This window comes from Callithrix jacchus, chromosome 3, assembly GCF_049354715.1.
Source record: "Callithrix jacchus isolate 240 chromosome 3, calJac240_pri, whole genome shotgun sequence".
Classification (NCBI taxonomy): domain Eukaryota; kingdom Metazoa; phylum Chordata; class Mammalia; order Primates; family Cebidae; genus Callithrix; species Callithrix jacchus.
In genome coordinates this window covers 178,856,455-178,879,974 of record NC_133504.1, presented here as the reverse complement: position 1 = coordinate 178,879,974, position 23,520 = coordinate 178,856,455, and the positions used below count along the sequence as shown (strand labels likewise).

General features: G+C 41.4%; 2 protein-coding genes across 15 annotated transcripts in view; one reads left to right on the top strand and one right to left on the bottom strand.

The window, feature by feature from the left end:
• Positions 1–1,215: 1,215 nt before the first annotated feature.
• On the bottom strand, positions 1,216–17,711 carry LOC144581835 (uncharacterized). Of its 7 annotated transcripts, XR_013533193.1 has the most exons (4): positions 17,062–17,711; positions 16,461–16,546; positions 9,203–9,295; positions 8,360–8,491 (listed from the first exon to the last, which is right to left on the bottom strand). XR_013533193.1 is itself a non-coding variant. In XM_078367498.1 (2 exons), exon 1 carries the CDS (start codon positions 17,646–17,648, stop codon positions 17,076–17,078), a length of 573 nt encoding a protein of 190 aa, XP_078223624.1. In that variant the 5' UTR covers positions 17,649–17,711; the 3' UTR covers positions 1,216–1,297; positions 17,062–17,075. The 7 variants fall into 7 exon arrangements, 2 of the variants coding, with proteins under 2 accessions (XP_078223624.1, XP_078223623.1); XR_013533195.1 differs by lacking the exons at positions 8,360–8,491; positions 9,203–9,295 and adding an exon at positions 1,216–1,297; XR_013533194.1 differs by lacking the exon at positions 9,203–9,295 and having other exon boundaries at positions 8,356–8,491.
• An 82-nt stretch (positions 17,712–17,793) lies between these two features.
• The window catches only part of CPEB2 (cytoplasmic polyadenylation element binding protein 2), a 66,224-nt gene continuing 60,497 nt past the window's right edge, over positions 17,794–23,520 (top strand). For 4 of the 8 annotated variants that reach the window (XM_078367492.1, XM_078367490.1, XM_078367488.1 and 1 more), the window contains exons 1-2: positions 17,794–19,697; positions 22,574–22,855. In XM_078367492.1, the coding sequence (XP_078223618.1) occupies positions 18,291–19,697; positions 22,574–22,855 (1,689 nt within the window). In that variant the 5' untranslated portion in view covers positions 17,794–18,290. Of the gene's footprint in view, positions 19,698–20,360; positions 20,519–22,573; positions 22,865–23,520 lie in introns of those variants that run through there. The other 4 variants (XM_078367491.1, XM_078367489.1, XM_078367494.1 and 1 more) reach the window with 2 other exon arrangements.

Here is a 23,520-nt window from a genome sequence, read left to right as displayed (position 1 = left end):
TTATGATAGAAGTACAAAAAAGTGCTATGGTTATAAGAAAGATTCATTTTGCCCAGGGAGTTTGCTTACCAGAGCTTACATGCTAGAAAGTGATTTTTCTCTTCGTAAACTAAATTGACTTACTGGTAATAAAAATATAGCTTCCATTTGTATAGTATTTTGAAAGTGCTTTCACATACATTTATTTTAATCCTCACAATGAATACTCTATAGTGTAATGGTTTTCTTTAAGATGTATTTGTCCAAAAAAGGAAGATATGAGGCCAACTGATATGCAACATGGAAATTCATTTGAAATCTCATAGATAGAAGATAAAAGGCAGAACTGGAAGCAGTATTCGACTGGAAGCTCACAGGAATCATTCCAAGAATTTTTGCTGTTTTGCTAATAGCAGAGACCAGTTTGTTCACGTTCATCCTTAGTGCCATCTCATTTCAAGCCTGACCTGCCATCTTGCTCTTAGGTTATTGCAACAGCCTTCTGACTGGATTCTCTGATTTGTATCTCATCTCCCTCCAAGCCATTTGCCATATTGGGCACAAAATAATTTTTCAATACAAATCGGACCACATTATTTGCCCATTGAAAGCTGTTTTGTCCTACAGAGCTTCACATTCCCCATGGAGTTAAGTTCAAATGCTTTTGCATGTATATAAAACTCTCCATCGTTTAAACCTGTCAACTTCTTCAAATTTTTTATTGGTCACTTTCTTCCAACCATACTTACTGATTTTACTCCAAGCCACCATACTGTCTCCATTTCCATGCCTTTATAGCTGCACTCTTTGGCTGAGAATGCTTTTAGCTCTCCACCATTTTGTCTGGAACAATAAAGGTAGACATATAAATTATGGCATTTTTCTTGTTTGTAACTAGACTTACTTAACAACAATAGCAGAATCTTTACAACATAATTTCACTCTTGTTTATTTTCCTCTTATTACTATATGAAATACAATTTGGGAATGATTAGTCTAGCTTTTTCTAGTAAAATCTCACAGAGAGATTATTATGTTTTGTTATTGCATATTAAAGATTCATGACATTTATATTCATTTAACATAGAACTAAAATAAATTCTATTGTGAGCATATTTTATGCTACATGCTAAGTAACTAGCTGAGAATAAGTCAAACAGGGCGTATCTGAGTGTAACATTGATCTCATATTCAAATGAAATAGACAATAAAATAAATGAATAAATTAAATCTTACATATTGGTGATAAATGCGCCTAAGGAAATAAACGATGTCCTGAGAAGGAGGATACTTCAGAGAGGACAGCCCATGAAGGTCTCTAGGAGGAAATATATCTTAGATGAAACAGCCATGCAGTTGGGAGAAGAGTCAGCTGGGCCAAGGCAGCAGCAAGCACAGAAACTCTAAGTCAGAACAAAGCTTCGAGGGTTTGAAGAACTAAATGACCAGGGTAGTTGAGCATGTGTGAGGGGTTGAGTGGTATGAGCTGATGGTAGAACATACACGGCCTTGTAGGCTAGGGCAAGGAACCCACTGGATGACTTTAAGAAAACAAATGATGAATTTGATGCAACACTAGCTGCTGGGTAGACAAAGACCTTCTAGGTCTGGGGTAATTGTGAAAAAACATTCTCTAGGCCTTATATGAAAGACCAAATTGATCCTCATTTCATATTAGCTATCTGTTATCATAGAAAACAATACGTTAATCTTGCCAGGACCTATATAAAACACCATAGAATATGTTAATAAAAGTATCTAGCATCCCTGAAGCCCTGAATCTCAGAAACTACATGACAAACTGCTGGGAATGTTCAAATCATGATAACCATATAAAGGTTCTATGTTGGATGTAGGTCCGGGAAGTGGATTTTCAGTGATGAATACCTCTGTCTCAACTGACTTGACTTTCCCTACTTCTCCAGCCTTGCTCAAACGGCCTCACCTCACCCCTTTGCTCCCTCTAGGCAATGCCCTCCTCCCTTTCTATAACATGTCCTACTATTTGTCGCCTCCAAGGCTTGACTAATCTTGCTGATTCCTCTTCCTAGAATGTTCTTCCCATTTCCCTCTGACCATCTCACCCTCAACCTAGACATCTTTTAAGATTCAACTCAAGTACTAACCTCTTTCATTGAAGGCTTTCCCCAACACCCCAGGTTGAAGTAACAATTCCCTCTTTTTTACCTCCTTACAACATGAACAGTGGGCCATTTAAAACCATCATTAACCATCTGTAAAGACCAGAGCACTTGTCTTATTTATTTATTTATCTACTTATCAGCCCCTGGCACAAAGCCTCGCTCATTTAACTGATTTCATTGACTTAGAGAATGGAAGGAAGGGAGGGAAGGAAGAAAGAAGGAACAACATCCATCTGTAGAGTGTATGACCTAGAGGAGGGACACTAACAATGCACATGAATGTATAAATGAAAGTCTGTGGCCCCTGGTTTCAATAAGATCAACAGAAAAACCACACTAGCACTCAGCAATCAGTTTCTCATAAACTTAATGCAGCATCTCATCTCTGCTTCATGGAGAAAAACTGTTCTGGATTTCAGTAAGAATCAGAAGTTTACTTTCAAACACTGAAATTCTCTAGCTTTCCATTTTTATAGATTAACTCCCATCTTTCAAAGATTTTCACTTAGGAGACTGAGGTGACAGATCACTTGAGCATGGAAGGCAGAGGCTACTACTGTGAGCTGAGATTACGGCACTGCAGTCCATCCTGGGTGACAGAGGAAGACCTGTCTCAAAAACAAACAAACAAAAAAAAACAAATATGAAAACCAAATACCACATATCCTCACAAAAAAACAAAGATCTTCTAAACTGTCACCACCTCTTGGAAGTCTTCTCCAGTTTAGAGGAGACAAAATCATGAAACCCACAACAATTTCAGCACTGTAAATTAAGAGCAAGAACTCTGGGATAGTGTTTCTACTACTGGCTCTGTGGTTTCAGGCAAGCTGCCTAACACCTCTGTGACTTAGTTCACTCGCCTTTGTAATGAAGGCAATGGTAATACTTCTCATGGACTTGAAAAGAGGACCGAATGTTCAAAATAACGCCTTGCACACAGAACTATATAAATCTTAATATTTTATATTATAAATTGTTAATAGTTATTATAAAAGTGAGTATTATAGGAAAGAATTACTGAATTTTCTTCCTTTCTTTCATCCTTTCCTAAACAAGAAGAATATAGGTACCTCTGTTTTAATTTCCATAACATTGCTTATTTTATAAGTTAAGGGCCTAAACATATTGGCCATAGAGAGAATATACTTCCACCATTTACATGAATAAACAAGGCTACATTTAACTTACAAAACAGGATATTTCTCTTCTATAAATACACTGTAATATTTGTTGCTTCAGAGTCTATATTAGCAATAGTGAAACTTGGCAAGATAACCAATCTTGTGTAACGGCAGAGAAATGGCAGGACAATCTTGCCTAAGATTTAGAAATTTCAAATAAGGCAATATCTGTCAGATGTACAGAAACATTTTTTTTTTCTGAACTAAAATGAGCTGAACACAAGTATAAAGCTTATTATCAATCTCATTTTTAGTTCCTTTGAAATCTTTCGTGAGTTGCTCCTAGTTAAAAGACTAGCCATCCCCCCCCTCAAAAAATCCATATGTGGTAGAGAATTGGGTAAAATAATGCCTATAGAAGTTGAAAATCCATCACCCTCCAATGAAGAGGGTGAATCTTATCCTCCTCAGCAAATGAACTACAGAAGGCTCCAAAGAGACTGAAGCCTTTAGACAGTACAGGGACCCCTGAAGCCTTTAGACAGTACGAGGACCACTGATGTTACGCCTAAGGAAAAATTACAGTATGTCCTCAACAAGGATGAATAAATAACAAGTTAATAAATTATCTCTGTTTACATTTACAACCAACAAACCAGCCATTTTAATACATAGTTTGTACCTAAATTTCAAGCATTCTCGATTATTAATAAAAGAGACTATGTTAGAATTCACAAGTTTGACATCTTATAGTCTCTACCAGAATAAAGTTCCTAAGTCCCTCAAAGAAATATGTACTGCTAGTTCAAAGGTCTTTCTGTGCCTTTTCCGCAGTGTCTCTCTTCAGATTCTTCCTCCAGCTTCCAGCTACCAGTCCAGACATTCTACCTTGTTGAGCGACAGGGGAGACAATTGGATTCCCAGTTAACAAGATGGAGTGAACAGAATACAGGAATGTAATTCATAAGATAGGAGTGGTTTTGCCACTTACTGTGTATCTTCACAAATATACTTAACTTTAGCTTTCATTTACTCACAAATCAAATGTAGATAATAGTATTGCCTCCTCCTTCCATCTTACCAAATTACTGTGAGGATACTAGAATTGTTTATGAAAGTGATTCTAAGCTGCAAAGTTTTACTAAAGAGAAGTCCTTCTGATCCCACTCATTCCATAGCATAGGCTTTAGTACTCAGTGGCCTCTGGCTTTAGACTGTCTGAGTTTAAATCCAGGCTCTCACTCTTCAATTGTGTCCTTGAATGAGTTCATGCTTTAGTTTCCTCATCTGTAAAATAGGGCTAACAATAGCATCTATTTATAAAGCTATTATTAAATGTGAAATGGAATGGCACCTATGTAGCACTTAGAACAATGCCTAGAACCTAGAAAATAAGGGTATGATCCAGTGAGTACTTCTTTAAGTGGCTACCTTTTGAGTATAGTGGAGCTTTGAGGATTCCAAAGAATGGATAAGATGGTTCCTACCCATCTTTGGAGATCTCACAAACTTGCAAACAGTAGACACTCAGGTAAACAAGTGCTATGACAAAGATATAATGAGGCAAAGTACAAGGTACAGATTCATCCCTAGCTCCCTCCTCTGCCCTTTTGCCCATATTCTGTTTCCCTGCTCTCCCTAGGTAAGTTTGCCTGATAATCCCATACACTTTCATGGCTTCAGCTATCAAATGCACACCAACAAAAACCAAGAACCATAGCCCAGAACTCTCTACTCTTACTCTTTGATATGTCTACTTAGTTTACTCTTTACCCCCACTCCTGAACCTGTACCTCTTTCGACTAACCCCTCAAACCTAATAATTGGTCAAACTATGACAATTATGTCATAGAAACATGCCCACTCCTCAACCCCTGTACACATCTACTATATTTACCTCAATGATTGCAGCTGCCTCCTAAGTATCTCAGTATCTCTCTTCAATCTCCTTATCTGCAACCCAATCCCCATTCAGACAAATGGGGGGTTCTAAAATTTTTATCTGCTAACAATACTCCCTCTAAGAAAAGTCTTGATGGTTTGCCATTGCTGGCAGAACAGTGTCTTATCAGGCTGGCAGCACTCTTAACATAAGTCTGAGGTTCCTTTTTACTCTTATCCTCACTTTCCAGATCTCAATGCAAAGAATGCTCTGTGTCCCTTTCCAGATGGTATCTGAACCTTCCATTACTCTCCACTTTTGCTTTTGTTGATTATGCTCTTTCAAATGCCCCACCTGCTACCTATCCAACCACTCATCTTCTCCCTTATCCTTCAATGTACAGCTCAAATGCCACCAACTGCACATAATTTTCCCTGATTAAAAAAATCCCTCAAGATTTATTGTTTTTTCACCTGGATTTGCATATAACATGTAGGTTGAACCATGTGTGTTACCAGTTTTGGGTAGGTCAAAAATGGTCAAATAACTGTAGTTTCCAGTACTCGAACCTATAACATGAAATGTTCCTCTTACGGCATTTATCCCATTTCATCAGACCTCTTTTTTAAGCATATTGCCCATGTACCTTGTCATCTTCATCTTTCCATGCCCAGAGCCTCACAGAGTGCCAGACAAGAAGTAGATGCTCCAAGGAATGCATGTCTGGATCTTACCACTTTGTTGAGCTATCTTAAGTCTAGGTCTTAATCTTACTCTCATTATTTGGGGTCTGCCAAAGGTAAACGTAGCCATCCAGGGCTGTCTGGAAGACAGTCAGGATTGCAGGGATTGCTTTCCTTTCCCCATTTACATCAAGACCCAGCTCTCTACCTACTAAGTAATTACCTAACCTAGATAGGAAAACATCAGCCTCCTGGGTTGTCCTTTTTTTTTAGGTAGCAAGTAATTTTCAATGATACCATTCAGGGCACTTAACACAATTCACTCATTCAGTCACAAGGCTGTGATTGGTACTGGGAATACAGTAGTAACTAAGGCAACCAGAGACTATGAGTCTGAAGGATTTTTCTTCTCTAATCTATTTTTCAAACGTTTTCCCTTAAGAATTACATAAAGAAAGTGTATTTTTCAAAAAATAGCTTGCATATTTGAAAGTTTTAAATGTCTTATACATCTTAAGTCCTCTAAAAATATTATAAGTTGAAATAATTATTGCAAAGGATGAAATTTCAATATATATTTGATTTTATCACTTTAAATTACTATTATTTTTAATGTATTCAATGAAATCTGAAAATCATAACAATTTGATACCCATGACTCTTTTTTATGAGAAAGATTTTTTAATTTAAAAATTTTAAATTTTTTTTCTCTTTGAACTCACATTTGCATTATACTTTGCCCTTGAATTTGATACATTCATATAAAATCAAAACTGTGGTGCTTCATATTTAGCTCAATTAAAGGAACATGTGTACTACATATACTTGGCAAATCAGTAAGCCAAATTGTACTTTCCTTCCAGAAAAATTCTACCTTTATTTTTCAATTCAAACAAATGTGTTAATTTGCATTGGAAAAAAATATTATTAAAACATTGAGGCTGGGCATGGTGGCTCACGCCTGTAATTCCAACACTTTGGGAGGCTGAAGCAGTTGTATCACTTGAGGTCAGGAGTTTGAGACCAGCCTGACCAACACAGTGAAACCCTGTCTCTACTAAAAATACAAAAATTCGTTGGTCATGGTGGTGGGTGCCTATAATCCCAGCTACGTGAGAGGCTGAGGCAGGAGAACTGCTTGAACCTAGCGGGCAGAGGTTGCAGTGAGCTGAGATCACACCACTGCCCTCCAGCCTGGGCAACAGAGAGAGACTCCATCTCAAAAATAAAAAAACCAAGACCCACAAACATTGAGAAATAAGTTACAAAATGAATCCTATAAGACAGATTATAAAAGGATATCAAACAATATAGATCTAACACAAGTAATGCAATTCATCAATTATAAAATGAATATAAGTGTGTTAATTCTTATCAACTAATTCGTACTAAGCAATGAATGTACAATTTATCAAATAATGACTATATCATTTCTCTAATAAAAATGTATATCTCTCTCCAGTCAAAAGACAGAGAATGTAGAATGAAGCAAACACAATTCAATCATATGCCACCTACAATAGACATGCTAGATTCAAAGATATAAGTAAGTCCAAAGTGAAAAGATATAAAATTATATACCACACAAACAGTATCCAAAAGAGAACTAGAGTGGCTATACTAGTATCAGACAAAATGGGCTTTAAGACAAGATTTGTTACTTGAATCAAAAAAAGACATAATGATAAAAGGGTCAATTCATCTGGAAGACAAACAATAAAAACATAAATGCACGTAACAACAGAGCCTCCAAAAACATGAAGTAAAATACATAAGTTGAAAGGAGAAATAAACATTTAACAGTAATAATTGGAAACATCAATAACCTGCATTCAATAATGGATGAAGACTTGAACAACAATATAAACTAACTAGATGTAACATATCTACAGAAAACTCTAAAAAATAGCAGAGCATATATTCTTCTCAAGTATACAGGAAAAAATTTCGATGATAAAATGTATGTTAAGAGGCCATTAAGAAAACTCAATAAATTGAAATGCTTTTAAATCATACAAAGGATGTTCTTTGACTACCACAGAATACATTTAAAAGTCACAACAACAAATAAATTTGAAAAACACAAATATGTTAAAAGTAATCTAAATACTTTTAAATAACAAATGGTTTTAAAATATACAAGGCAAATGAGAAAATTATCTGAGATTAATGAGACAAAAAACACAACATACCAAAACTTATTAGGTGCACCTTAAGCAGTAATCAGAGAGAAATTTGTAGCTGTAATGCTTATTTATAAAAAGAAGGAAGATCTCAAACTAACAATCTAAACTTCTATCTTACAAAACTACCAAAGAATAAACTAAAACCAAAGCAAGCAGAATAAATATAATTATAAATATTAGAGCAAAAATAAATGAAATAATAAATAGCAAACATTGATGAAATCAAAAGTTACTTATTTGAAAAACATAAATAAAATTAATGAACATTTACTGAGGTTGAAGAATAAAAGAGGAATCAAATTATTAAAATCAGAAATAAAAAAGAGGACCTCAGCACCAACCTCATAGAAGTAAAATGGATTAGAAGAGAACACTATGGGCAGGATGCAGTGGCTCACATCTGTAATCCCAGCACTTTGGGAGGCCAAGACAGGAGGACCGCTTGAAGCCAGGAATTCGAGACCAGCCTGAGCAACAAAGCAAGGCACCATCTCTATAAAAAAAAATTTTTTTTAAATAAGTAAATAATAACTTTTTAAAGAAGAGAATGCCACTACAATTGTATGTCAACAAATTAGAAAGCCTAGGTGAAATAAATTTCCAAACACCAACAACTCATACTGAAATAAATACAGATTGAATTAACAATTTTTAAACTTTCTACCAGGAATGTCTAGGCCCACTGATGGCTTTACTCATCAATTCCACCACAGACCTAAAGATTAATTAATATCAATCCTTCATATACTCTTAACAAAAAATTATAAGAAGTAATACTTCCCAACTCATTCTATCAGACCAGTATTAATTACTTTAACATCAATAGCGACAAAAACATCACAAGAAACCCACAGACTAATAACCCCCACAAACATAGATGCCAATGCTCTCAACAAAATACTTGCAATCCAAATTCAACAACATATAAAAAAGATTATACACCATAACTAAATGAAATGTATTGCAGGAATACAAGGTTGGCTTAGAATATGAAAATCAACCAACTTAATACACTCTGTTAATAAAATAAACCATAAAACTGTAATCATCTTAACAGATGGAAAAAAAGCAGTAAAAAGGCAATAACTTTTACATCAATTACATGATAAAATAATAATCTGCATATATCGATTTAAATAAAACATATTACTCAAGTTAATTTCACTTGTACCTTTTTACTTTTTAAAATGTGGCCAGTACACACCTGTAATTCCAGCAATTTGGAAGGCCAAAGCAGGAAGAGAGCTGAAGTCCAGGAGTTGGAGGCCAGCCTGGGCAACACAGCAAGACCCCATCTCTACAAAAACTTTTTAAAATTAGCTAGGCATTGCAGTGCACGTCAGTAGTCCTGGCTACTTGGGAATCTGAGGTGGGAGGCTGCAATGAGCTATGATCACACCACTGCACTCACTTAGCCTGGGTAACAGAGCCATACCCTGTCTCTAAATAATAAAATAAAATGTGACTACTAGAAGCCTTCACATTACATATATAACTCACATTTATGGCTTGCCTTATGTTTCTGTTGGACCACAACAGTGCTCTAACAGCATTTGCTATTTTCATACATATTTCTATATGTTATTTGTCAGAGGAGAAAACAGAGAATGAGGATGGTTAACCTGCCCAGGTAAACATAACCTACCCCGTAAGTGTCAGAAATGGTAGTATCAGTAATATCCTTAAAGTCAGAGTTTACCCTAATTACATAACTGGTCTTCCTTAGAGGGATTAAATAGTCATTGAATATGTTTAACATTCAACTTTCAGAAATTTTTTCTGGTTTTCCAGATCTAGGAGGAACTTAGGTTTATTTTTTCTTTTTAAATTTTATTTATTTATTTTGGATATATCCCTTCAACTGCTAGCAATACAGGATTTCACTGTCATTACCAGCCTCCATGTTGTCTGGTAACTGTTTTGCTTTGTTTTTGCTTTGGTTATCCAGTCTCCAGGACTACCACTGTGTTCAAGCTGGCTTTCTCATCTACTCTTTACCTTACACTGCATGGCAGATGACATCTAAGGTGTTTTGTTTAAACATCTATTTTGTGTCAAACACTGTAGAAGACTCTCTACTTAAAATATTGCTAATTGTCATCACCATAGCCCCCACTTCACAGACAATGTTTGTTTTTTTACCTTCACAGATGCAAATACTGAAGTTCCCAAAGTTTAACTGCCAAAGTTACACAATAACAGAGGAAGTTGGACTAAAAGCCAGGTCTCACACTCCGTAGCCCTGGTGTGTCCATCATATCGCTCCTCCTTATCTCTTAATATGGAATGAATATGCATCAACTGTGGGCCTACAAACAAATAGTATTTTCATATATATGATTCATGTCCTTATGAATTACAGTTTCTTATTCTATGTACCAGTTTTCCTATTTTTTCTTATTGAAAATTGAGGTCTATGTTTTTTCTTATTGTTATGAATTATGTACTCCAATGTTAGTAAAATGGCTTACTCTATAAATGAATTTTGGATGTGACATGACATAAAGTCCTATAATCCTTTCTCAAGTCCCATGAAAAAAAGTAGACAGCTCCTGAGACAGGGGTCCTAGCCCTTGTACTTCAGGGTTACCTATTCCCCAGTGTTAAAATCTTGGGATGACTTAGCTGTTTTCATGCATGTATCCTATCTCTGACAATGCCTATAATTATTTTGGGTTGTTTAAGAATCCTAGGAGCATCGGCATAATGTTTGGAGATCTCCTGAAACCAAATGAACAATTTACAAACAAACTCTTGTATTACTATATTTTTTCTTTTAGCTATCATTTCCTAAAATTACTATTTATTAATTCAACAATCCCTTTATTCAGTGCATGCATTTCACAACTCTTAAATGCCTCCTATGTGCAAGGCATTGTTCTAAGTGCTGAGGATACAACAGTGAACAAAACAGGCATGAACCTTTCCTCATGCGCTTGTGATCTCATAGAAAGGACAGATAGTGAGTCAGGTGGAAAAACAAACACCTTATGAGGAATAAAAAGGCTGGAGAAAAGGGGAGGTTGTCATTTTATAATGTTTGTCAGTAAAGACATCACTGAAAAATGACTTTAGCAGAGACCTAAGTGAGAGAGATGAAGGAAAAAAAACCGATAAAAACATGATTAAGGCGCTGTTGCTACTTAGGGGACAAGTATTCCAGGTGTGGGAACTGAGAGGGCAAAGGCCCTAAGGCTGAATTGGACTGGGCTGTTAGAGAAATAAGCATTCCACTGTAGGGAAATTTTCAGAGGGGTTAGTGGGGGCAGGAGCAATTCTGAAGAATCTTTAGGTTATTAAAATGTTTTCACTTTTATTCTGAGAAAATATAAGTATTTTCTTAGAGGAGTTGACATGACCTGTCTTCCATTTCAAAAGTCCCATCCTGGCTGCTATTTTGGGAATAAACTAGAGAGGGGCAAGATCAGAAGCTGGGAGTTAGTAGGTGAGAGTAACGATCCAGAGGAGAAATAATAGTAGCCTGGCCTAGGCCGCTTGTGGTGAGAATGGGGAGAAGTCCTTGGATTCTGGATATACAGGCTTGCCTCACTTTACTGTGCTCTGCTATACTGTGCTTCTCAGAAAATCTATCAGCACAATTTTCCCAACAGCCTGTGCTCATTTGGCATCTCTATATTATATTCTGGTAATTCTTGAGTTATTTCAAGATTTGTCATTATTATTGTATCTATTTTGGGGATCTGTGATTGTAATATTTGATGTTACTAGTGTAACTGTTTTGGGGTACCACAAACCACAACCATATAAGACAATAATTTAATCAATAAATACATCAGGCCTCCCTATTCCCTGAGACACATCAATATTGAAATTAGGCCAACTAATAACCCTCTGATGGCCTCTAAGCATTCAAGTGAAAGGAAGAAGCACACATCTTTCACTTCACATGAAAAGCTAGATATAATTAGGCTTAGTGAGGAAGGTATGTGGAAACTTGAAATAGGTTGCACCAAGTGCTTAGCCAAGTTGTAAATGCAAAGGAAAAGTTATTGAAGGAAATTAAAAGTGAAATAGTGAGCACATGAGTGAAAGGAAAGTGAAACAGCTTTATTGCTGATACAGAAAAAGTATGAGTGGTTTGGACAGAGAATATTAAATCAGCCACAACATTCCCTTAAGCTGAAGCCTAATCCAGAACAAGGCCCTAACTCTCTTCAATCTATGAAGGCTGGGAGAGGTGAGGAAGCTGCAGAAGAAAAAAGTCGGAAACTAGCAGAGATGGCTTCATGTTTAAGGAAAGCAGCCATCTTTGTAACATAAAAGTGCAAGGTAAAGCAAAAAGTGCTTCTGGAGGAGCTGTAGCAAGTTATCCAGAAATCTAGCTGAGATAATTGACGAAGGTAGTACATTAAACAGTAAGTTTTCATTGTAGAAAAAACAACTTTCTACTGGAAGAAGATATTATCTAGGACTTTCATAGCTGGAGAAGTCAATGCCTAGCTTCAAGCTTCAAAAGACAGGCTGACTCTTTTCTTAAGGGCTAATGCAGCTGGTGACCTTAAGTTAAAGCCAGTGCCCATTACTCATTCTGAAAATCCTAGGACTCTTAAGAATTATGTTAAGTCTACTCTGTCTGTGCTTAGTAAACGGAACCACATAACTTGATATGAGCATAGTTTACTGAACATTTTAAGTCCACTGTTGAGATCTACTGCTTAGGAAAAAAGATTCCTTTCTACTGCTCATTGACAATATACCTGGTCACCCAAGAGCTCTTATGGAGATGTACAAGAAGATAATTGTTGTTTTCATGCCTGCTAACCCAGCATCCATTCTGCAGCCCGTGGATTCAGGAGTAATTTTGAGTTTCAAGTATTATTATTATTATTATTGAGACAAAGTCTGGCTCTGTCTCTGGAATGCAATGGCACTATCTCGACTCCCTGCAACCTCCGTCTTCTGGGTTTAAGCTACTCTCCTGCCTCAGCCTCCTGACTAGCTGGGATTACAGGTATATGCCACCACGCCCAGCTAATTTTTGTAGTTTTAGAAATGAAGGTTTTTCCCCATGTTGGCAAGGTGGGTCTCGAACTCCTGACCTCAAATGATTTTTCTGCCTTGGCCTCCCAAAGTGCTGGGATTGAATTGAAATAAAACTGCTATTAAGCAATTCTTTTAATAATGCAAAAAACTCCTTTTAAAAATTCTATTTCCATTTTAAAATTTAAAATCACTAAGTTGTCACTACACCCAACCTCAAGTATTCTTTTAGAAATAAATTTCATAAGGCTAGTGCTGCCAAAGACAGTGATTTCTCTGATGGATAAGGGCAAAGTAAATTGAAAACCTTCTGGAAGGGATTCACCATTCTAGCTGCCATTCAGAATATCTGTGACTCATGGGAGGTCAAAATATCAACATTAACTGGAGTTTTAACAGAAGCTGATTCCAAACCTCTTGGATGACTTTGAGGGGTTTGAGACTTCAGTGTAGGAAGTTACTGTAGATGTGGTAAAAATAGCAAGAGAACTAGAATTAGAAGTGGAGCCTGAGGATATGACTGAATTGCTGCAATCTTACAATAAAACTTAAACAGAGAAGAAGTTGCTGCTCATGGATAAGCAAAGAAAGAGGTTTCTTGAGATGGAATCTACTCCTAGTGAAGATGCTATGAACACTGTTGAAATGTCAACAAAAGATTTAGAATATTACATAAATTTGGATGACAAAGCATTGGCAGGGTTAGAGAGGACTGACTAATTTTGAAAGAAGTTCTACTGTGGACAAAAATGCTATCAAACAGCATTGCATGCTACAGAGAAATCTTTTGTGAAAGGGAGATTCAATAGATGTGACAAACTTCATTTTTGTCTTAAGAAATTGCCACAACCACCTCCAACTTTAGCCACCACCATGCTGATCAGTCAGCAGCCATAAACGTTGAGACAAGACCCTCCACTGACAAAAGGATTATGTCTTGAAAGCTCAGATAATCATTAGCACTTTTATAGCAGTATTATTGTGTACATTTTTCAGACATAATGCTATTGTGCACTTATTTAAACATAATTACAAGTTATCTTTAGACTATAATTGAAAGTTATGTTTAGACTATAATGTACTCTAAATAACTTTTACATTGGGAAACCAAAAAAATTGGTGTGACTTCCTTTATTGGGATATTTGCTTTATTGTGGTAATCTGGAACCAAACCCACGATATCTCTAGGTTATGCCATAATTTAAAGATAGGATAAGCAACATGTTCTGATGGCTTGGATATGATGCAAGAAGGGCAGAAATGAATTATGACTCCAAGATTTTTGGCTTGAGCAAACTAGAACAATGGAGTGCCAAATGGGAACTAGAACAATGGGGCACCACAGGGATTGGGACTAGTGAGGCAGGGAGTTTAACTTTGGACATGTTTAATTTGAGGTGTCTATGAGACACTCAGAGAGTCAATGAGACACTTGAGTCAAAAGGTCAAGCTGTTCAGGTAATGTAAAAGCTGAAAGAGAAGGCAGTAGCTAAAGGAGGGAGAATAAAAGGTTCAAAAGTTTTCGGCTTTATTTTTCAAAGGTGAGAACCAGTAAAGCACGTTTTTGTGCACACGGAAGTGTTTCCTGGAGAGGAAAGAGGTCATGAAGGAAAGAGAGGGAAAATTATGGGACACCATGTCTTGAGTAGGTTAGGGATAGGATCTGCTCCGCCAGTGGAGTCTGGCTTTAAACAGGAATGTAGACAGAAGAGCCATCCATTCTATTGGGAGGGAAGGCAAGGTGGCAGGGACAGATGCAGGGAGACTGTGGAAGTTCTCCTGTGATTGCTTCTCTTTGCTCAGTGAAATAAGCATGTAACTCAGCAGCTGAGAGTGCTTTGTGCTAGCAGAAGCATGCAGAAGAGATGCGACAAGAGGTTTTCAGACATAGCAGAATGTTTGAAATGGTCTTCTAGGATAGTAGTTTTAAATTTCAGCTCATAATCTGATAGAGGGTGTTAAAACCAACTTTGTAATTTGAGATCAACTTAGTGATTTTAAAATGAAAATAGAATTACAAAAAGGAGTTTGTTGCATTATTAAAATAATTGCTTAATAGCAGCTTTATTTCAGTGGCATGAGTGTGTATTTGCATGTATATTAGGTTATAGCAAATATATTTTTAAAAACACTTGCCCAGGATAGTGGGAGTAAATGAATGAGGAACTGCCAAATACAAAGTCAAGGTCCTAGTTAATGATCATAAAGTCAAAATATTTTCAGGTAAGAAACAAAAAACAAAAAAAATCATAAAATGGACTCATAAGATCTTGGCATGAAAACTGCTAGAGGACCATAGTCCGCTGCTGCTCCTTCTCCCTACCCTACTCCACTCCCCATGCTAAGAAACCTTTTCATTTGAATATTTCCAGTAAGGGGAAGATCACCAGCTTACAAGATGTCAGAAAGTAACTTACTGCTCTAAAAAAAATGGGGCCCTCACAAAAGTAGTGAGTAGAGGCCCTGTCAGGATTTGGAATTTTGCATACTTAATATGAAGTTTGACATTATTATGTAATAACAAACTTGATGGCCTTTCCCCATTTCAGAGAGCTGTAAATCCTCAAAAACCAAACTAGTACCAGAGCACTAAGAAATCTTGTTTTTGTTCAAACTTTAACCCAGAAAGGCACCAGCTAGCTTTTAAAAGTATGCTGTTTCTCATCCTTACTAACTGGCAGTGTTAACGGATGATTGAGCTAAAGTTTATGCCTATATTTTCTTCCTATTTCAAGATTTGTTGTTGGATCTGCAAATGATTTCAATCAAATACAACTGTACTTGGAAAAAATTCATCCGTTTTTAAGACTTTATATTCCTTAGTTGCAGAATTAGTTTTTTTCCCTGTAAAATACATTTTAAAAATGAATATTTAAGAAGATATCAAAATGTAATGTGAAAATAACAATTTATATTTTAAATTCTGAGCTCAGGTTATTTTCTAGACATTGTAATTTAGAATAATGAAAGTACTTCTCCAGTTTTACATTTTGCCTGATTGTTAAAAATGGTTTTGAGATTATTAAGGCGATTCCATTCACCTGACCAAGTTCTGAACCATGTATGAGTTTTTTAAAAAGTACTTTTTCCTTATTGTAAATGCAACATAAAACTTAGTTCATTAGACAGGACATCAGAGACAAAGATTATACAAGAAATACAGTCCCCCGGAGCAATGCTGCTCTTTCTCCAGTGTTTATTCTGATGTATATAAATTTGAGACACTGAACAGAAGACTTCCAATTTAGCAGAGAATGAAGGCTTATAATAATGTACATTCTGCCTACATCAGTAAGAGTATGCTAATTTATAACTTCAAATATTTAATCTTAGTCTACTTGTAAACCAAAATCAAGTAAAGCCTGAATCCACCTTCTATTGTTTTGGGGTTAGCGTCTATATTCTAGGATTCATTTAGTAGTTTCACTTCTCTAAGTATCAAGTAAAACAGTTAAAATTACCAAACAGGAACATGAAGTTCATCTCATCATGTAGTATGGATCAATCACTCTTATTCTTTATCTAGACCTTCAAATACTTTACGTTTCTATACGAAAGGAAACACACAGGATTAGTTCCTCCTCTAATGCTTCTGAAGAGCTCTACCATGGAAAGCTCTCTTCCTCCCATTTTGCTAGTCTCGTCAAGTCTGCTGCTGAGTCAGAACCTCCTTTTTTCCCTGATGTAAGAAATCTTTCTCCCTTGAAAATTCATAAAGCTTAGGAAATGTTTAGAGTCTCCCTGGGGGGAAGGGGCGGGGACCCCGGAATCAATGTGGTGGGGAGGAGTCCCACGCTGCAGCCCTGATGATGGCACATGAAACGCTTTTAAGAAAGGGAGCTGGCCCGGGGTTACCATGGGAGCTCGCCGTGGAACCCGCTCCACGCATCAGAGTGTGTAAATAACCACGCGGAGCGTGTTTGTTCCTCCTCACCCAAATGAAAATGCCTGGAATACAGCCGGGACTCGGAGACTTTATGTTTACCCTACAGAAAACACCCTCGGCGGCTATAGGATGTCAGTGACAGCACCCCCTCCAGCGCCTAAAACACAGAAACAAACCTAGAGGGCGCTTCCTAGGGCGACGAGGAGGCCCTAAGTCGGGGACTCTGGGTCTGGAGGTGCGGGGCAACGCGCTCCGCGGACTTCAAGCAGGCAGAGCCCAGAGGCGAGTCCGCCACAGGACCCCTCCCGACCCCGGGCTGGGCCGGGCTCCCGCGTTGCGTTGGGGGTCTCGGGCGCCTATTTCGACTCGAATGCGCACAGTGCAGGCGCCCGTCGGGGTCCCAGGCCTCAGTTTCCCCTGCGGGCCAGCCCCGCCCTGGGAACCCCAAGTGGTGAGGCTGGGCTTCTCCGACCGAGGGCGGAACGGAGGTGACAGGAAGGAGGCGGCACCGCGAGGGGCGGAGACGCATGCGACCCGAGCAGGCTCTGAGCGGATCCCGCGCCAGGGAGGGGCCGTTGCCCAGGAACCGTCCCTTTCTCCCGCGCGCGCCCGCCCTAGTGCGCGCGCCCGCCCAGTGCTCCAGTCGACCCCCGCCACTACTGGCCTTTCCATTTGAAACCCCCGACGATGAGAGACCCAAGGAGACGTGCCGCTCGTTCCCGCCCTCCCGGGAGCGCGAGCGCGCCCCCGGCTGCGTCTGCATATTAATAAGAGGCGGGGCGGGGCGACGGGGGCGCGGCGGCCTCACGCCCGCGCGTGCCAGGACGCACCACGGGGGGCGGCGCGATTGTGAGGTGGCGCTGACGCACGTTCCGGGGTTCTTAAGCCGCCAGGGCGGTGGCGGCGGCGGTGGCGGCAGCGCCCGAGCCGGTCTCGGGAGGCGGCGGCGGTGATTGCCCCGAGGGGTGGTGGGGCCGAAGTCGGTGTCCCCTGGTTCAGTCACGGTGTCCCTCTCTTGCTGACTCCCTCTCCTTCCACTACGGCCACGCAGCCCAAGAGCCAGCGGCTTCCTAGGTGGGGCAGGGGACGAAGCGCGTCTCCTCCCGCTGCCGCCAGCCTGATAAATGAGGGAGTTCGGGTTTGGGGTGCTGCAGACCGCCCCGCCCCGCCCCGAAGCAGCAGCCCCGGGCCCTTGTTCAGCGGCGAGGCGTACAGTCCCTACGCCACAGGGTCCGCCAACTCGCTGCCCTCCGCCACGCCCTTCGGCCCGCTGTCGCCGCTACCGTTGCCTGTCACCGGCTTCTTAGAGGCCGCCTCCCCCTTCTCCATCCCCCTTAGCGGCGGCGCGGGCAGCCCGGCCGCTGCCGCTTCCTCTTCCTCCCCGTTCCTGGCGCATCAGCAGACCATGCAGGATGAGCTGCTGCTGGGGCTGACACAGCAGCCGGCGCGGCCGCTTTCGGGGGCGGCGGCCGCGGAGAAACTCCCCAACCACCACCCCGGCGGCGGCACGATCGCGGGTGTGACCCACCTCCTCCCCTCCCAGGACTTCAAACCGAGTCTGCACCACCCCTCCTCCTCCTCCGCCTCCTCCTGCTGCTGCTGCCGCACCTCCTCCCCGCAGGACTTCAGTAAGCGGCAGCAGCAGCAGCAGCTGAGCAGCCAGAAGAGGAAAGAGTTCAGCCCTCCCCACCTTCCCCACCCTCCGGACTCGAAGCTGCCGCCGCCTCCGCCGCTCCACTGCCCGGGCCAGTTCAGCCCGCCGCCGCTGCCGCCGGCCGGCCATCTCCTCCAGCCCGCGCAGCTCGCCCAGCGCCAGCAGCAACAGCAGCCGCAGCAGTTCAGACTCCCGCACCCGCAGCACCTCCCGTCGCAGGACTTCGCCCAGCGGCAGCGTCCAGCCGACCTGCCCCCGCTCCCACAGCTCCCGCCCTCGTCGCCCACAGCCCCGCGGCGCCGCCACGGAGGCGCGGGCAGCCCTCGCAAGACCCCAGCCGCGGGCGAGGGCAGCGCCGCCGAGTCCCCCAATGCGGGCTTGGCCCCCTCGACGCCGCCGGTGAACCCCGCACCGGGCTCCATGGAGTCCCCCAACCACCCTCTGCTCAACAGTCCTAGTAACCTCTTGCCCGGCGGGGCGCTCGGCGCGGGCGCCTTCAGCAGTCTGCAGAGCCCGGACCTTCCACACCCGGGCGGCGGCGGCGGCAGCGGCGGCGGGGGCGGGGGGCCCCCAGGAGGCGGAGGGGGAGGCGGCTCCGCGTCGCCGCCGCCGCTGCCCGGCTTCGGCACCCCCTGGTCGGTGCAGACCGCGTCGCCGCCACCCCAGCCCCAGCAGCCGCCGGCGCCCCAGCCGCCGCAGCAGCCGCCACCACCCCAGCAGCCGCCCCAGCCGCAGCCGCAGCCGCCCGGCTCGTCGGCCACCACCCCGAACGGCGCCGGCGGCGGCGGCTCGCTCAGCGCCATGCCGCCGCCCAGCCCCGACTCTGAGAACGGCTTCTACCCCGGGCTGCCGTCGTCCATGAACCCGGCCTTTTTCCCGAGCTTCTCGCCGGTGTCGCCGCATGGCTGCGCGGGGCTCAGCGTGCCGGCGAGCGGCGGCAGCGGCGGCGGCGGCGGCTTCGGCGGCCCCTTCTCGGCGACCGCCGTGCCCCCGCCGCCGCCGCCCGCCATGAATTTACCTCAACAGCAGCCCCCGCCGCCTACGGCGCCGCAGCAGCCGCAGAGCCGGAGATCGCCCGTCAGCCCGCAGCTCCAGCAGCAGCACCAGGCGGCGGCCGCCGCCTTCCTGCAGCAGAGGAACTCGTATAACCACCACCAGGTACGGCGGGCGGCAGCCTGGCTGCGCCACCGGGCCAGGATACCGCGGGTGGGGGACGGAGGCGGCGGCGGGGAGGCCAGGGACCCGACCTTAGCTCGGAGAGAAGCCGCGACGGGAGCCACTCGCCCAAGTGAGAGCGGGACTGAGAGGGCTGACAACCGTGACAGGACGCGAAACCCCAGCCTCCGGCAGGGCAGGAGGGCAGTGGCCACCGTGGGCTGCGGGGACCTGGGTGAGGAGGTCGCTCTGGGAGCCGCCTCTGGCCCGGCGCCCCCTCTAACATCCCGGCGCGGCGACTCCCCCCGGCCCTCCTACAGGGCGCCCCCAGGGCTCCGCCGGGTGCCCCGGGCCTAGAGGGCCGGCGTCCCGGACCGCCGACCCAGGGAGGCGCGGCGAGGACGGGGACGGGCCGGGGGCCTCGGAAGAGCGGCCGTGGGGAGTGAACTTGGGCAGGAGAAATATGATTGCTGGAGAAGGTGCGTCCGGGGGAGCCCTTGATTCTGCCCCGCGGTCCAATGAGGGAAGGCGGAAAGGCATTTTTTTCTTTGGAGTTTGTTTCATTCTTAATTGGCCGGCGGGATCTCACCGTGAAGCCACATCCCGCCCGGGGGTCCTTGGAGCCGCTCCCAAAGCTCCGCCCACGGTCAACCTGCCGGCAGCGCCGCACTTTGGGCCACCGGCGAGTCGGGAGGGAGCCGCCGGCCGCGTTCCTCCCCAGACCTGGTTCCCGCGGGGCCTCGTCCTCGGCTGTCACAGGACTGGGACAGAGAAACTGCTAGTGACGGCTCCGGTTCAAACCGAGATACCCCATGATTGTCCTAGTGTGTGTGCTTTTCAATGTTGGGGTTATGTTTTGTGGGTTTTAGGACAAAACTAAACTTGGAACTGGGATTAGTGTATCTCCTCCTAGACTTTCGGTACATTCTTTGGTGGTCTTAAACTTCTACAAGGGACTATGTGGGCCGTGTGTATTTTAAGTAGGTAATATTATGAAATAACACTGGGCAGAGTATCTGGATCTTTTGTGATTTAATTTTTGTTGTTGCTGTTGTTATTCCCTCAATACAATTTTTGGGTGACTGGTGGGTTGGTGAGCTGACTTTGAAAGAATGTCTTGTTAGTGTTTAATCTTGTTAGCATTTGTTGCAGTGTTCATTCTGTTTAAGGCCATTTTCCATTTTCGTGATTAAGGATTGACAGAGAAGCAAAATTTGACCTTAACCTCATAACTTTCTCAGTTGACCAAAGTTTTCAAGGATTACCCTTTTCAAAGTGAATACTATGTGAAGTAATCTAAGTGAAAGTTAAGTTTATCTAAATAACCCAAAGTGACAGTTAACAGTTTTTGTTGAATTTCTTTCTTACAAAAGGGAATGTGGCCTATAAGGTTTGAAGACAGGGATTTTGAAATAACTTTCCACTTTTACATGATTTTTATAATCGTCAGCAACTGTCCTTTTGTGTCTCAGGGTCTTCATTTTGTTAACTGGAAACTTGTCCACAGAAAATTATCTATAGGTAATTTTGTATTCTTAAAGTTGTGATATAAAGCACTGGAATCACATATACCATGATCCATATTTAACTGTAATCTCCTTTTGGACAAAAAATGTCTAGTCATGGAGTGTGACAGGTCACACAGCTTTCATATGGACTTTTAGATCACTGGAAGACAACTTTGAGCATTAACTTATTTAATAAGGAAAGTAAGTCCCTCAAGAGTGAAGTGATTTGTCCATGGCTCCCTACTTATGCTTTGGGACTCTGTGGAGGGGGAAGGAGTAATATCTGCTCGTGATTATGTCAGCATTTAAAAGTTCTTAAACATTGGTGCTATAGATCAGGATTTTCTCTTATAATTGTCTTATAAAAGGTTCAATTTTAAGAGAACCATATTTATTTTTAGTAACTGTATGGCTCATACTTCTTTCGCTACATCTTATCACCAAAGTATTAAAGTATAAACGTATTGACAGTAGAATTACCAGCAATGAGTACTTCTTTTAAAAAAAAAATACCAAAAACCCCAAACTACAATTACAGCCTTTCGGTGGGATTTCCATTCTTTAATGACTTAGCTTTTCTTGCCCCAGGTTTAAGATTAGGATGTAATTTACTTTTGAAAATGAATCAACTTGATGGAGACTTGTATCAAGATCTCTACTGAAATAAAGCATATAGTTAGTTGGCAGTATACCTCAGTGGATCCACCTATGGGCAACATCAGATAATTGCTTCACAGTTCATGGATAATTAAGTGAAATAAAAACAAATAAAGTGTTTTTACACTTTAAAACAAACTGTACTAAAACTGGAATAAAATGCCGTAACAGTTAAATAAACAATGTAGAAAAATGACATAGTTTCTAGGCTGTTCTTATTCTAAAAGGGGTTTTTAATTTGTGCAATTGAGTAAATTATCACTTTTGTAGTAGTACAACTTGTTTTGGAAACATGAAGTCTAAATATTTCACTTGGATGAGTAGGATATTTTAATTAACAAAGACCGTATATTTAGTTGTATGCCTAGCATAATATAGTTGCTTTTAGATCACCGTGTAGATTATATCTTTAAGAATCTTCAAAGTTAATTTTAATTTATTTTTTTCTTCATATTTATCATGTATATAGTTATTTTTGAAGGAAAAAAGTACATGGTTCTGTTTTCATAACTGTCATAAAATAGCATGATATTTATAGTAGACAAGAAGATGAAAACCTTACCAGCATCAAATATGATTTCACGTAAAAAGATCTCAAGACTATTAACTTGTATAAGCTAGGAAAGATGTATTCTTTTGTCTTCATATATTTTGTTTTATAAATTCTTGTAAACTCTTTAAATGCCGTAATTTAAATAGATATGTTTTTCCCAGCCTCTTCTGAAACAATCTCCCTGGAGCAACCATCAGAGCAGTGGCTGGGGCACGGGAAGTATGTCCTGGGGAGCAATGCATGGCAGAGATCACCGTAGAACCGGCAACATGGGAATTCCAGGAACTATGAATCAGATATCTCCATTGAAGAAACCGTTTTCTGGTAATGTCATTGCACCACCGAAATTTACTCGTTCAACTCCATCACTGACTCCAAAATCTTGGATTGAAGATAATGTTTTCAGAACAGACAACAATAGTAATACACTGTTACCCTTACAGGTAAGAATGGTATGTAAATAACCTTATCTCTCATGTTAATCGTTCAAAATAGGTAGATGGGTGGTGGTGGTAGTAGTATGGTAAAATTAACATTCTTTCAAATAAAGTTCTAATTTTTAAGCATGTAATTTAATTAACAAAGGTTGAGATAGCTATACAGAGAAAATTGAGAGTGTAAAAAAATTCTCTAAACACTCAAAGGAAAATAAGCTTAGTAAAACATAGAAAACCTTGTTGTATTTATTAAATACATGTTGAAGCTTTCAATTGGCAGCTCTTTAAGAATGCTTTACTTTATAAACTATAATGGGCCACCAAAATTTGTTTCTCCTATAACGTAGCTAAGCTAAAATGTTCTGTAATTGTAACTATTCTTAGATTTGACTATGATCGGCTGTATATATATTAGGATATACTTAGTACAGCTATGATTGTGGCAAAATGATATTAGGGCTTTTCACATCTGATTTAAATTTATTTTCACTAAATCACGTATTATATTTCCTAAATGTGGCCTAATAGATATGACGATGAGACTGTTTTTGTTTTTCAGGCTTTTTATTATTTTGTTGAAGTTTCCTTATGGCTATTGCAAATGAGGTTTTTGTTTTTCTTAAACTGTTAATGGATGGAATGAGGATTTATGATAGAACTTTATTTTTTAT